This window comes from Netta rufina, assembly GCF_964035555.1.
Source record: "Netta rufina genome assembly, chromosome: 1".
NCBI classification, from domain to species: Eukaryota; Metazoa; Chordata; class Aves; order Anseriformes; family Anatidae; genus Netta; species Netta rufina.
In genome coordinates, this window is record NC_140123.1 from 120,458,892 (window position 1) to 120,474,699 (window position 15,808).

At 48.4% G+C, this 15,808-nt stretch overlaps 1 protein-coding gene across 1 annotated transcript in view; it reads left to right on the plus strand.

Annotated features, from left to right (window-relative positions):
• Window positions 1–13,686, plus strand: part of GAP43 (growth associated protein 43) — a gene marked incomplete at both ends in the record, with an annotated part of 52,615 nt that extends 38,929 nt beyond the window's left edge. The window contains one exon of the mRNA XM_084293456.1: window positions 13,598–13,686. Coding sequence (XP_084149582.1) covers window positions 13,598–13,686 — 89 coding nt within the window. The remainder of the gene's footprint in view (window positions 1–13,597) is intronic.
• Window positions 13,687–15,808: the final 2,122 nt, after the last annotated feature.

Sequence of the window (15,808 nt, forward strand, 5' to 3'; positions counted from 1 at the left end):
TTCCCCTTTGCACACATTTTAGCTCTAATGTTCTATACCATATAAGAGGTCTTGATTTTATCATCTCCAATTGTGAATATGTGGTCTGTGGAAATGTGTCTTCTTCCTTTCTGTGTCTTTAGTGACATCACTGTCAGCATGGGACACTGAAACAGAGCTGAAAATCTCATCTGAGGTCTTGGCAGCCCTGAGTTGGACACCTGCCCTTTGCAGGGCTTCAGAGTAGTCAGGAAAAGAGCTACAGAAACCTGGACAGGACCCAGAGATGCAAAGGAAAATGACAGGAAAATCTCCTAATGACAGAAAAAGCGAGACTCAAGGCTTCATGTAAATAAGTCTTAGATAGAGGTCATAAGGTCCCAATTATCCAGCGTTCAAAAGACCACTCACTTTCCAGCTGTACCTTAAGGCAACTGCAAATGAGTCCTCTTTTCATTATGAAAGAAAACAGAAGGTGTAAGCCGCTATTCAACCTCTCCATCTTCCTTCAGCAAGACACAGTAATTGGGAATGCTAATAATGATGACTGGACATTACCTGTAACCTACAGGGCTTAACGAAGAAGAAAATTTCTCTAACATTTAGAAGAGCATCCAAATCCCTATGCTAAAGTGCTGCAGAACCATAACTGTCAATGCATTGCATGGACAGGGAAAGGGGTGGGAGAGCAGGAGAGCTATGAGCAGTCTGCAGTAGCATTCCCCAGTGCTGCTGACTTTGGCAGAACTGTCTTGGCAGCTGTGAAAAACGTTTCAAAGACCTTTCTGGATAACTACTTGAAGAGATGAAAAATGGGATAAAATAAAAATAATTAAAGTTAGAGCCGTGCAAAGTTATTTTTAAAAATATCTTTGCTGTTCTTAAGCAATTTGGGCACCTGTTGATTTGGAAATGACACAAGTCTCTAAGAAGAAGGAGGAAAGTTGAATGCAAGCTTGTGTGGACTAAGTCCACAACCGCCTAGTTTTCTGATAAGTGTAAGACTCCTTCCCCACACTGGGTCTGGACCTAGAGATAAAAGTCTTGACAGCTTGTTTTGCCTATCCCCAAGTTTCTCTCTGAGCTTCCCCTCTTCCTCCATCCTTACTTCCATCTTTTACAGCCTGTCTGGAGGCAACACTCCCCAGCTATAGCTATATCTACATGGCTGAAATCCTCGCCTCACCAGTTTACGTAAGGCGGGGATTTCACATGTGATTTCAGCATGGGTGTTGTAAGGGATTCAGAGTAATCTTCAGTCATCAATACGAAACAAGGGCTAAGACCCAGTCCTGGGCTGGACTCTGCCAAGCTGCACTTCAGGAAGATAAACAAGTTGAAGGAGTCTGTGGTCTTCATTTCAGATCTGCTTGCAAATGATCTGTATGTTTCTTTCCCTGTGTAGAGCTCAGTGCAATATTTTAACACTGCCCTTCTGCTTTCCCTTGTGGTTGGAAGAGGTGGTGGGACCCTCTCTGCATTGACGGGGTCTGATCAGAGGCTGCTGTAATGTGCACAACAGAAATCCTGTCTGGTCCTTTGTCTACAGTCTGTTACGTTAAGGGATGCAGATGGTCAAAGCGCAGTGAAAGGAAGTAACTTTATTGCCAAACAGTGAGTATGCACTGGCACAAGATCGCCTCCGTACCATACCTGGTCATCCTGTCCCCGTGTACAGCTCCTACTATGTGCCATGGACATTCAGGGTGCTGCAGGTTTGCAAGTCAGTGGGACCAGTGACTAAAAGATCCTTCAACAGCGTAAGCAGTTTTGACATATGCCTTTAATATTTTATTTGGGGGTGAAGGTGCTCTTTGCACAAACCTGTCCCTGCACTTTCAAGCCTTAATCTGGAGACTTATCAGTGTGAACAGACACAGTGCCAGGCACAGGGACTAAACTTTACCTCCTGTCCATGACACAACCTCTCCTGAACACACCTGATGTCCGGCAGCAAGTAACTGGGGAGAAATGCATGGCACTGCCACTGAATAGCACCAGTTCTCTGGATGAACGGCAGGCTTTGGTCTCAAGAGATGCTAACCCAGTACTGTTCATTGCACTCAATAAAGACACACAAAAAGAGAAAGAAAACGTTTCTTTCTGCCTCAGGCTAGAAACCTTCTTTGTGGCTGAAGCCAAATGACTGTGAGAAAGATGGATGGAGTCACTGATTTCTACCTCAGGGAACAAAGAGAAAATTCCAGCCATTCCTAAATGATGTAGTATACTTCTTGTCCTCATCTCTAGCAAAACACTCACACGTGTTTCTACCAAATAGAGGGCTTGAGCCTCATTGCAGCTCAGACTACCTCCATGCAGAGCTTCTGAGTCCTCCCAGTCTAATTTTTTTTTTTTTCTGTGAAGCATGTCTTCATTAAAGAACCCCTTAATTTGTCAATAATGAACATAACATACCAGTACATCCCACTGGTGGTATTTCTAGATAAAAGTAGTATGAGAAACTCTTGCCTGATTTTATAGTAGCTCATATGTGAGGGTCAGGTACTCCCTGAAGGGGACAGAAGACAAGATGGGCCTGTGACCTACAGAGGGAAGCTGAAATCCAGGGAGCTTAACAAGCAAGCCATTGGGCTGCTGGCTATGTGGTCAATGTTTCCCCTGATGCTTCCTGCTGGAGATGTTCCATTTTGTATAAATTATTTATTATTTACTGAGGCTGGGATGCAGAGCTTGGTCTCCCCCATTCAAGATGAATGCCCTCACAGCCAGGCTACGGAGCCAATCTTCTCCTCTGGCCCAATGAATATTTAATGATTTATGGAAGTGGAACAGCTCCATCAGGAGAGGAAGAGCGAGAGAAACGTGTTCATTCAAGTAGAAATCCCACAACATCTCTTTGTGACCACCACGCAGGACTTAAGCCAAGGACCTTTGCAGTGAATAGGATCAGCCAGAGGACCAGGGGAGACGACATGAGCACAAAACGGTGGGGTGCCACTGCCTCCACTTCAGTGCAATTTCAGAGCAGCTCAGGCCTGTCCAAGTTCCTGCCGTAGATAAGGCTGGTTTCTGTGAAGGTTGTCATCGAAATGATGACTCTCAACCAAGCTGAGAGTACAGGCTGCTTCACCTTGAGGAAGCTTCGGCTGTGCCACTCACAACCCAGATGAGCCTCCTGCTCCAGCGTTTGGGTGGTGTAGCCTGGCTGTGCACGAGACATGGGGCTGACACGCTGTGTCCCTATGAGGTGTCCCTGACCTGCTGGGTGCCCTCATTAATCAGTTCATTACCCTTCTGATCGAACTGTTTTAGTGAAAAGCCAATTAAACCAAGATGACTACTGTGGGGCAGCCGCCCCGATGCACTTGGTGCAGAGCTCACAACATTTGGAGGATGAAAAGTCTCCCCTGCAGAAGGCAACCTGGTAGAGGGTAAAAAACACTCCCTTATTTGAACTAAACCCAGAACTACTGATGCTAGCTGCTGCCCCTTCACAGAAACAGATTTCCCAGGATTGTTCCTCCCCTGTCCCAGCTCCATGCCGTCCCCTCGGGTCCTGTCGCTGTCCCCAGGGAGCAGAGCTCAGCGTCTGCCCCTCTGCTCCCCTCGTGAGGGAGCTGCAGGCCGCCATCAGGCCTCCCCTCAGCCTGTTCTGCTCTGGGATGAGCAAACCAAGGGATCTGTTCCTTGAGCTGTTCCTCATATTTCTTGCCCTCTAGACCCTTCACCATCTTAGTTGCCCTCCTTCGGACACTCTCTAATAGTTTTATGTCCTTCTCATACTGTGCAGCCTAGAACTGCACACAGTACTCGAGGCGAGGCTGCAGCAGCGCAAAACAGAGATAGACAATCCCTTACCTCAACCCGCTCGCAGTGCTGTGCCCGATGCACCCCAGGGTAGGGTTGGCCCTTTTGGCTGCCAGGGCACGCTGCTGGTTTATATTCAGCCTGGCATCGACCACACCCCCCAGATCTAATCTGTGAGGTCACAAACCAGGCAGGATCAGGCTTTTGTGGCGTGAGCTAGGAAGGTGCCCAGTTGTCCACCCAGATTTTCAGGATGAGTGCTGTGAATCCTGCTCTTTCCACCCCTGGAGGGCTGTGAGTAAGCAGTCTCAGATAATGGATTTGGGGTTGAGAGGAGGGTTGCTCTGCGCCAGCACTGCCACTCTGCGTTTTCTCTGATTGTGGATTTCCCCACACGTGTTCATGGTTCAAAATCCCTCCTCCTATATCCAGGCTGTCAGAACCTGCGTGGTGACATCCTCGTGTTGAAACAAACAGCAAAGGCTCCCAGTAGCTTCGGTGGGAACAGCATTAAGCCTGAAATGCCTCCCAGAGAGCTGCAGCTGTGTTTTGGTGCCCGTTCTGCACAAGCACATTGGGATCCCGCATGTGTGCACACCAGCTGTGCATATGGGAAATATTAATAATATCCTGATGCAAAGAGCTGGTGGTGTTGATGTTGCAACTGCTGGGGACAGTTATTGACGAGATGGCTGTGGAAGGCCTGACAACAGGCATTTAATTCATTTTAGCATCAGATTTGCAGAGCCTTGGTGTATGAAGATGGACTGCAACAAACTAACGATCTCTAAATGAAATTTCTCTTTCGCTTCAGCACAAAATGGGAGGATGGCAAAGGGGAGAAAAAGAGACATTTTATATCCTCTCCTTGATTGTAATTCCCTGCCTTCAGCTAGATCAATATCACTTCTGCTAGAGATGGAGGCTGCCTTTGGTTTCCATGGCAATCTGGGTTGTTGGAGGCTTGCAGGCTCCATGAATCCCCAATTTATCAGCCTTCTAGGGTTTAATAATGGAGACCAGCAGTCAGGCTGCTTATGAATGGCACATGTCTTTTGGTCTGGGGGAAGGGAGGCGGGCGTGTGGTTTGTAGTAAGGGCTGCAGCAATTTGTTTCCCTGTCACTGACAGCTGAAGGGGGAGGAGAACAAGGGGAGGAGCGGCACATTAATTCTGGATGCACCGAAGGAATTTCTAGACCTTTTTGCTGCAATTATGGAAGATTTCCTCCTCTGGCCTCTTTTCCCTGAGCAACTTTGCTGAGGCAGGGGAAGAGAGCAACCTCACAGCCTGTCCTATGTGACAAGGTGGGAGCTGTAGACTGAGAACCCCAAAGCTCCAGCACTGCATGTTTCCTTCTTGTCCTGAGCCCTCTTTATTTCAGGATCAGCAGTGCATGAATGCCAGCAGGCTGCCATTGTTTTGGGCTCATTTTTCTTCCCCTACTGATCCTACCACAATTGCCAGGCTGATCAGCAGAGCTGTCACTTGCTGTGCTACTCTCTGTGCATCTGCCAGAACTATCCAAACGTGCACCTCCATCCCGAGATTGCTGTAAGCTTCACTCCCAGAATTGACTAGTTTTCTGGGATTGTCCTGGCTGTATGGCAATCACCATCAGCCACTTCAGTAAGGCCACTTTTGTTGCACGTGGCCACAATCAGCTCTGGGTGTTTCCATTGCTTCTTATCTTTCCTCTGATTTCTTCCCTATGATCTCATAGGGCAATCACAGTAAAGAGGCTAAAGAATAAATGGGTGCATCTTGTCAAGACCCTGGTACTCTCTTTTCACATGCATTCTGTTTCCAAACCATCCTCCAGCGTTTAACCCAGCAAGAAGGAGAAGTTGGGTGACACAACAGAACACTGTTGCATGAGATGGGGACTTCTTGTTTTCCAATGCATCAGCCAAGAACAGCTGCCAAGTGTTACATTCCACAGCTGGAAGCCAGTAAAAATATCTGTAATCAAGCTGTTCGAATCGCAAGGTATTTAAGGAATTTAAAAAGGTAGCCTTTATGGTCTGCAGGACCTATGTGAAGTCTACAGGGGTAGGGAAGGTGAAGAGCAAACAACTGGTGGGTTATTTCTCCTCAGGTCTTCCTGTTTCAGGGAGGTAAAGTAATGAATGCCGTTCTTCTCCCTCCCATCTTGTGACGGCTTGTGGGGATATTACTGAGATTGCTGCACCATTTTGGCCTGAAATTAGGACTTTGTGGAATTTCAGAAATCACAGGCCCTTTTGCTGAGTAGCAGGGCCAAGGTGCAGCACCTATGAAGGTGCTGCTGTGTGTGGAGGAACTGGCTGAGGCTGGAAGGAAGAGCTGAGGAGACTCAGCCTCATGGGTACACCACAGGCTCTTGGGTGACCACAGCCCAGCTCTTCGTACTGTGCTCCCTCTAAAATACAGATAAAAGCTTTTGCTTTCCTGGCTGGGATGCCACAAAAATTAAATACTTCCACAATTTTGAGTTATGCCATCGTTACGGTGATGAAGACCAGTGCTTACATTGTTGTCTGCCTGTAGCAATTTGGGAAGGTCACAGTGGAGACAGCTCTTGACCTTCACAAAGGTCCGCGTTTGTCATAAATGTATGCTTTGGTTATTATAGCCCACATGATCTGTATGTATATGTATATATCCTGTATGATCTGGATATTATATCTAAAAAGACCAGTACATCACCCCGCTGGAAAGTCAAGCAGTGCAAGCACCCTTGGGCTGCGTTTGCTTGTCACTGTGATGGCAGAATGAGGTGTTGTTACAGGAGAGCCCATGGCCTGAAAAACCTAACCACTCCCGTAGGCTTCTTCCAGTCCTAGCTGGATTGCAATCCTTGTTAGATCGATATAGGTACTGTGCATGGGAAGCCTGGGCCAAAAGTGCTGGCGCTAGGCAGGAATAAAACACCTGCCAGCAGCAGGCATGCCATTTGTCTCAGCCTTCAGGCTTGGCTGCATCCATGCATGCGGGAAGGAAACGGCACCGGGAGAGAGGAGAGCCGCTCCTTTCCCACTCCTCAGGAAGCAAAAATGTTTGCCAATGTAGCTGTAACAGGGTTAACACCTCACATTCGCGAGGAACATCCCCCCTCTCCTCTCTCCACCCGCGTCCTCCACCACTCCCATGTCTCTGGAGACCTCTCCGCTCCCGCCCGGCAGCCCAAGTTGGGAGTTTCCATGGCAACTCGGCAGCTGGTGTCTAGACACTGTGAAAGATGCTTCGCAATGGAGCCGGGAGCCTGACTCCCTCGGCACCCCCTCCCCGCTGCCGCGCACCCCCAGCTCCGCTCCCCCTTTCCCACCCTTGCAGGATGCCGACGCACGGTGGGATTTCCGCGGTGCTGGGGACCAAAGGCACCGGGAGGGAGGGGAAGGAAGGAGGGGAAATCCCTCAGCCACTGGCTCGGCAGCCTGACAGGGTGCAGAGGCAGCTGGGGAGACAGATCTGGGGCTGGCTGTCCTCTGAGGATTGAGCAGAATTGGGGAAAGAGGCAGCTGTCTGTGCGTGGACCAAAGTCGTCAGCCATGGGACTGGCAGGAGTTGGTTTTCTTCTCTCTGCTGGTGCAAAGGAGGTTGGCAGGCATGGGCTGAAACAGAGATGAGGTGGTCCAGGAGTGGGAGGCCCAAAATGCCATGTATTGTGGCCATATTCACCTTTGTGTTTCAACTGTAATGGACCACATCTTATCCCTCGCCTCCAGTATGTCTCATATCCACTTTGTCTGTGGTATCTATGAGGACAACCCATATTGCCCTCATTTCCCTGCTTCTTTGCCTTCTTCTTTCCAGCAGTTACAGGGCAGCTCTCTGGGACCTCCTGCCTGCTACTTGCTGTGGCGACATCCCATCCCACCACCTTCTTGCTGGGTGTGCTGAGGGGATGCAGGTCTCCCAGGTGCCACGTGCCCTTCAAGACCCCCAGGGCTCACAGGAACCATGTAGCACCCTGGGTCCATCTGTAGCAAGCGATGAGGTTGGGAGAAATCGTGCAAGTTGGCCCCCTGAACCAGGCACAGCCACTCATCCGAAATCCCCAACTGCTTTGCTTCTCAGCATTTTGCTGGGCCAGCGAAAATCTGTCAGTTTTCAGAAGCAGCGAGCGGGAAGGGCGTAGGATTTTAGCACTGTGTATGGCACATAGCAGGGCTGACTGCAATGGGCTAACTTGGATCGGGAAGGGAACTGCATAAGCGACAGCTCTGAACCCGAACTGCATCTTGTTTCAGCAGTCTCAGACCTACCATTGTCTGCCTGGAACTGGCTCCTGGCTGGCTAGGAGGACAGATGGATCGGGACAGATGAATCAAGCTGTGAAGCCTGGATCGAAATCTGGACCCAAATGTCGTTAAAACTAGGAGATGCTTAGGTCATGGATTTCAAACGGGGCATTGCAGCATTCCTCACCCTCCAAAAAATGTCTCTAAAGAGAGCCGTCCCTGGAGCAAATGAAGGCTGCTTATAACAGGGCAGCAAGACCCAGATTAATATTTGGAAATATATAGGAGGGGACCAGACAAGGCACAGGTTTGCAGTCCCATCTCTGGCCAAGCTGCAGCTGGCAGAAGGTGGACGGGGGAAGGAGGGAGCACGGCAAAAGGACCCACCTTGTGGCTGGAGCCAGAGAAAGAGCAGCGGTTGAGGAGGCATGGGCAATGCTTTAGCACAAAGGCATGTTCTAGCAGCACAATCAATATCAGCAATAATTATGCAAACAGTGGGAAAGCAGCAAAAGCAAAATCCCTGCATCTGTAGTAGAGTCCCAGAGTGTTTGTGCAATTTCTTTTATCTTGGCATCAGCTGTGGTAATTTAAAGATCTGCAGTGGAAAAGAGAGGAAAAGGAAAACAAAACCCAAGCCACCAGCCACAAAAGAAATGATCAGCAGAGAGGTTATTGCTACTATGGTCATAAGCTGATGTCTGCTCTGATTTAATTAATCTTGGCAAGTCAGACGGGAGCTGGGCAGGTCCCAAGAGACAGTGTTTTACCCGGAAATCCACTCAACCTAATTTCTCTAATGTAGGGCAGTGGAGAGACTTGGAGAGGAGCCTGCACGCTCAGCCATTAGAGCACAGCACAGGCAAAGGCAGCTGGAAGTGCCACCATCCAGCAATACTGCTGCCTGCGTGCCTGCCTCAGCTTTACTGCAACCAGAGCTGCATATGTTCGAGGCGTTTGCTCACCAGCAGAGCTCACAGACATCATTCTCGCCCTTTCCAGGAAATAAATGGAGTGCTGAGGGGCAGGAATGCTCTAAGACCCTATTTCAGCATGGATCTGTAATTCATTTCTGTATCATATCTCTTCCGTGGGCAAGGCACTTACAATTCCCTGTAAGGTACTTGTTGGAGCTGTAGGTTTGAGGCACCTCTTGACACAGACCCATAAGCTGGGAAGCAAACACACCTCAGCTTCTCCCACCGAAGAGCTCTATCCCTTAAGCACTTGCACAGTCACAGCCTAAGGTTTGTTGGAGGCTGCCCCAAATGTTTCTCAGCTCGAGGCTGCCCCACCCAGCGTGCTCAAATGAAGCAGGTTTGGTAGCAGCTCATGGATGCTCATCACCAATGCCAAATTGTCTTATGCTATAGGATGATTTGGACTGAGGAAATCACCGTAGATTTAGAAAGATTGAAACAAAGGTTGAAGCTGCTTAATATTACATCTCAGCCTTCCCTCCTGTACTGTTTCTTCAATGCATGCACATGTTGTTTTCTCATTTTTTGAGCCTGGGCCTTTCTTTTTGCTTTGTCTCTGTGGCTGGGATGCTCTAGAACAAATGTGGATGTCTGCACCCATGCTAGACACCTTTGCTTGATAAAGACATGGGTGTTCCCTGGCTGCAACTCCACTTGTCCTATAGTAGGCATCTAAATAAGTTAGGTTAATAGTCTTTAAAATGTTGTGTTTATTTGCACTGCTTGGAAAGGAAACACAGGGTGAGAAGACCAGCTGGAGATGTCTGTGTGTAGATGCCTGAACTTAGGTAAGATGCCTGTTATCTTCCACTTCAGCTTTCCCATTTCATGATCCCTCTGTGCTGCCCCAGTCCAGGTCCATCTTAAGAGATAACTCACAGCTTCTGGCTTGTCCTCTCCCTTGCAAGTGGACACAGGGGGCTCACATCTTGCAAGAGGAGACCTCACAAAACCGGTGCATTCAGAAGGGGGCATCTGTAGACAGGTGAAAATTTGGCTACCTGGGATGACATGTGGTTGTGCCTCAAGCAGGACACAGAACACTTTGCATAAACACCCCGAATTCTCACCTGCTTTCTTGTCACCTTTTACACCTAGTCCAACAAAGTGCAAGGTGAATGTGCAATGCCAAGGCTGTAGTTTTGTCTGTGAACTGTACCTGTCTGCTACAAACCAACAGCTGCGACAGCCCCGAGTTCAAGGAAGTGGGAAATCAAGCCTAGCATCAGGTAAAAAAAACAATGTAAGAAAGATCCTCTCTGATCTATGAAATCCCCCAGGATAGCTACCTAATAACCTCCCCAGAGACACCTAAGAGCCCTTTTCTGGGACACTGAAAACTGGGCTGGAGAAAACCCTGGAGACCATGCTGCAGAAATAGCCTGCATCAAACAAAGTGGCGAAGGGTGAGTCAGACAAACCGTCTCACCTCTTCTTGTGAATCAGAAGCTGCTATTAGCTGGCCCCGATGTCAGTAGGGTTGCGCTACCATGCTCCCATCGCACAGAGAGAATCCTCTTCTTTCACTGCTATGATTTAGCAGTGCCACAGCTTGAACTTCATTTTTTATGCTGGGTTGTTTATCCTTTGTGATGTTACCTCTGTCTGAAGTTCATTACAGAATAATAACACCAGGTTGCTTCTTTCCCCTTGTTCTAAAGATCAATGAAATGATGCTAAAGCTGCTAGGAGGTAAGACAAAGCTTAGTGGCAGCAGGGTGCACCTGTGTGTATGCTATTTCCCCTCACTGCTGCAAAACCATGCAAGAAAAAATAAAAAAGAAAAAAAAAAAAAAAGAAAAAAAAGAGGAAGAACGGAAGAAGGCCAGCTGAATTTTGCTTGATAGTTCTCATCAGAAAGATAGACTTCTTTTTTGTATTTTGGGCCATCCACAAAGGTGGAAATTGGCTTGACTTTGCCATGTGTCCAGCGTTTGGGTTGTCTGATCCCTTCTAAGACTTAAATATGTGTCAAATTGACTTTGTAGCTTTTCTGGTGCTCCTTGACCTCAGAGTCAGTCCAGGCTATTTCAGCCCTGGCAGAAGTCAGTGCAGTCTCTGCCTACCACCAGCTGCTCCCCAGAGAAAGGCAGCAGGAGCAGCGAGGCTCCTCTGCCAGCCAGGAGCTTCTGGGTGCTGGGGGCATTCCCTGGAAATCAGATTTTTTCACTGAGAAGATGAAGAAAGTTTTAAATATAGTGAAATGCAGTGGCTGGGGTTTGTGTTCCTTAAGCTGTGTTGCTCATCCTTTGATGATCTTTCATTCGTCTTGCATTACTGTATGGGAAAGCAGACATTTTGTCTTACTAAGGATCTCTCAGAGCCTCCTAGCGAAGCTGCTGGCTAACAATAGTCGTTTGGCCTACATTTAGGTGTGGATGGTCATGCATGCTCTCAGCTCCATAATTCACCATGTGTCCTGCTACTAATGTCTGGGAGAAGAGCAGGATTAAAAGGAATCCCCTCCCTCTGCAGAGATTGAATCATTCAGGAAAATTAAGGAAATCATTCAGGAAAAATCAGGAAATCATTCAGGAAAATTCAGGAAAATTAACCAAACTGGTGCAAGTTAGCTTGCATTGCCTTCCAACTATAATTGGAACCTATTTTAATCAATAACTTATTTTGGTTTTGGTTCGTGGCTGTAGCTGTACTATATATAGAAGGAGTCTTTGAATGTAATTCTGTTTTGCTGCTCAATGTCAAGGGAAAGCAAGTGCACAGCTTTTGCTGACAGGGAATTGCAGGTGCAGGGGCTCAGGCCTTGGTATTGGGTGATGGAGATGTTCCCACAGGCTCTCTGTAAAATCAGCAGCTGGAGTTCACTAAGAAAAATTATTTGAAGGTCCAGAAGTAGAGCAGCTAACGTAGTTGATTCAGGGTGGGAAGTTACACACACCTGAAAGGTGAGCCATATGGAAATGGTGCATAGGATGGCATGTGAATGAGCGGCTGAGGAGTGGAGGGGGACAGGGAAGTGAGAATTGCAGCACCTACTGGCAGTGCTGGAAGCAAATACAAGCCTGCCATCTGATGGCACCGAATGGACCAGGCAAGAATGAATAAATGGTCTCAGTCAGGAAAGGTTCGCAATCCTACTAATGCTAAACATGGGTGTGAGGATGCTAATCCTCACAAACTAAACATTGGCATATGAACATGAATATTGTTAAGCTGACAGCATGGGCTGTGGTGTGGGTTTTGAACATGCCAATTAGCTTTGCCCCAGACAGCTCCCAGACACATCCACCCTTGTTCTGGGGAGCCATATGGGCAGGAGCCGTGTGGTGCCAGCTGGCCTCAGGGCCAGAGAGCAGTCCCTGGCCCATTTTGTTTGCTGGTACAACATAATCTGATAGCCCATCGCAGAAGCCAGGAACTGGCTGGTTCAGAGGGACCCCTGAGCCCACCATGAATGACCACAAGAGGCCCAGTGATGCTATGGAGGTATATCAAGCGCCTGCACTGAGGTATGTGACATAGCAATCTTGTGCTCCATCCTGCACCGCCCAGGCCCTTGGCACTTGCTTCTTTTCTCCATTTTTTATCCCAAAGCTGGAGTAATGCTGCTTGCTTGACTTCTCCACAGTGTATGTATGGGTTGAGGGGCAATCAGTGAGAACTGGGGAGAAAAAGGGATATAGAGCAGACCAGCCACTTCACTGCACTAAACCCTTGTGCATTATTCTACTGGCTGAACCACTGCCTTCACTTGTGAAAACCAGTCCACATGGTGCACAGACCTTAGTGGTGCTTCTGAAAGGGGACACACCAGTGTAACCTGATCCAAGGAGAATGAAAGCTGGTCAGCAATAATTCAGAAACACATGTGTTTTAGGCTGGATGAGCCCAGCAGCAAGATCATCCAGCTTGAGTGGTGCTCAGATTGCTTTGTCCCTCCTGGCTGTCCCAGTACTGATTCCCTGTCTGGTTCCTTGCTGTGGGATTGATACTGGCATACATTTTAACATGCAAACAGTACGCTGGCACAAGGTGTCTGACTGACAGGCAGACCCAGCCTCAAGTTACATCCATTGCTTCCCCCCGGGGCAGCTCTACCTTTGAAAGGAGAGCCCAGAAAACTGGAGACAGTGACAGCCTCCTGGGTCCTGTTCTTGAAGGCTTAGAGACATTTCTCTAGACCTCTGTTTGGTGTAAGAGAAGTCTGAATTACAGGTTATTATTATTTGGGTCTTGAGAGCTTCAAGAGCAGGCAGAGTTTTCTCTTCATGACCTCTTCAAGACTCAGCTGGGAGGGCCAGTAGCAGAAAGCAGGGGGCAACAATTACAGGGTGGTTGGCACAGCTGGTGGCTTCAATAAAAAGGTGATACAGGTATCCAATCTAGCTGATTTTAGCACAAAAGCCAAGGGCTTCATCAGTATGTGTGATGAAATGAATGATGGTTGCTTTCCAGTTGCACATGGTTTCTGGTGGGGCTGGAGGCATTTTGTGTGTGCTCGTCTGCTGGACTGAGCCCTGGCATATTCTTCCCGTGCCATGGAAATGCCAGGAACCGTGAGACCTGGTCACTTCGGGAAGAGAGAAGCCTGAAGCCATGCAGTTCGTCATGCAATGGCTGTGTGCATGAGCAGGATGCTGTAGATCATGGCTGACTAACCCTGGACCGTCTCTTTCCCTACTAGATGCTGTAGAAGAAACCAAACCTACTGAAAGTGCCCAGCAGGAAGAGGTGAAAGAAGAAGAGAGCAAGGCGGACCAAGAAAATGCCTGAACATTAAGAAATGACTCCCCGTTGCCCCTCCCTCCCTCCCCCTATCCTCTATCCTTCCTTCCCACCCCAATCTCAATCTCCCCCCTTCCTGCTCACGTCTGTGAGCCTGTCCGTCCCTCTCCCATTCCCACTTAAACCCTTTTTCTCTCTGTGTGGCAAACATTTAAAGAAAAAAAAAAAAGAAAAAAAAAAAAAAAAAGCAGGAAAAATCCCAGTCAAACAGTGTGGCTTAAACATTTCTTTGTTTCTTGGTGTTGTTATGGCGAGTTTTTTGGTAATGATGATCCAATCATTTTGGGAAAATTCTTGCACTGTATCAGAGTTCTTTGACCTGGCGCGTGCGTGTGTCTGTCTGCCCACCACGAGCGCTCTCTCTCTCTCTCTCTCTCCTCTCTCTCTTCTCCAAGTGTGTGTGTGTGCAATGTTCCGTTCATCTGAGGAGTCCAGACTTACCGAGTGAGTTAAAACAAAAGCAAAACAGGAAAAAAAAAGAAATAATAATAATCCTTTTCTTCCTTTTTCAATGTGATGGAATGAACGAAAGAAAAAGAAAAACAAACAAATGAACGAAAAATAATACCAAACCCCAGTTTGTTTTCAGAACTAGAACAAAAAATAATATGTGCCAATTAGCGTAATGCTTGGCTCCAGGCTCCTTTTTCAAACTGAACAATAATTATAATAAATGAGAATAATGATCATTAACACCGCCGTGTCGCATTTCTATGCTGCCGTACACCCTCTGGCCTGCGTACACAGACCGGTCTTGGTGGGCCTCCTGTTGCGTGGCCCCGCTCTGCTCCTCAGCCACCGGTCAGTGACCGGCCGCTCTCCCTGGCATCACCAAGGGGATTTTTAGGGCTTGGATTCTGAGTGAGGCATCAGCACTGAAGGAGGCATTAACATAAATAACAAAAGTAGCAAAGTGGGAAAGAACAAAATCGGTGCCCCTCTAGGAGGCCCCTAGGAGCGTGGCGACCTCGGAGCAGCCCCACGGGTCCCAGCTGAGGCACCAGCTTTGGGCCATGCTGAGGCCCCAAGGTGCCAGGGGACACACCAAGTGCCAAGAGGGCCCCCACTGGTCCTCACCCCTCTCTGGAGTTGGAGAAGTTGTTGAGCAACGTGGCGTGGTCCCCCAAAAATGTTCTGTTTGGCAACAGTAATCGGGCCAGTGCATTAATAGGTGTGCAGCCAGGGCATGGTCTGGTGGCATAAGAGCCAGCGGACAGCGCTTGGAGAAATCTCTCCGTCCTGCTGCCTAGCAAAACCTGGGTTTATTCACCCAGATCTGGTGTGGGCCTGGGCTTTATGGCCTTCCCCTGCAGCCATCTGGAAGTGCAGCCGAGGCCTGTCACGGCGGCATTGCACCACCTCGTGAACCTGCACGGCCACAGCCCATGGGGTACAAAATTGTCCCCAGTGCCCACCCAGCACCTTCTGGGCCCAGGCTCTCTTGGTGAGAGCAAACATTTTATATATATTGAGGGGTTTTTCCCTTAAAGTCTTTTTAAAGCCTTTTCCTAAAAGCTCGGTTGAGGCCCAAGTTTTTCCACATGTTTTGCCACAGCTATTGCAAGGTTCCCTGGCTGCATTGGCAACGACAGCCAGCGTACCCCACAGTATTCCCATATAATACAGTTGGCAGGACCAGGATTAAATTGGCCTCCAAATGATAACACCAAAAAGCGGGTCTGCTGACAGACCAAGAGTCCCTTTCTGGCCTTTTGGGGCAGCAGCCCTGCAGCCTTCAGAGGGCTGGCTGGCCCTCCCTGCCCGACTCCTTTCTTCTCCTCCATCTCTTTGTTGGAAATAGGGAGAAAAGATGAACGGTGTCTCCTCAGAGAGGATCGCTTTGAACGTAGACCGCTCACTGGAAGTGCCATCAAAATGCGCCAGGGCTCTTTTCCACGTGCTTCCTGGCCTTGTGTGGAAATAAGAGAGAGAGAGAGAGTGGGAGGATTAAAAAAGAGAGGGAAAGAGAGAGTGGGAGAGAGATTGGACAGAGATTTTAAAAAACAGGGATTAGAGAGAGGAGGGAGAAAAAGATTTTAGAGCGGATAGATGGATGATAGGGAGAGAGAGGGGAGTATAGCTAGAGTAAGAAAGGTTAGAGTGAAAAAGA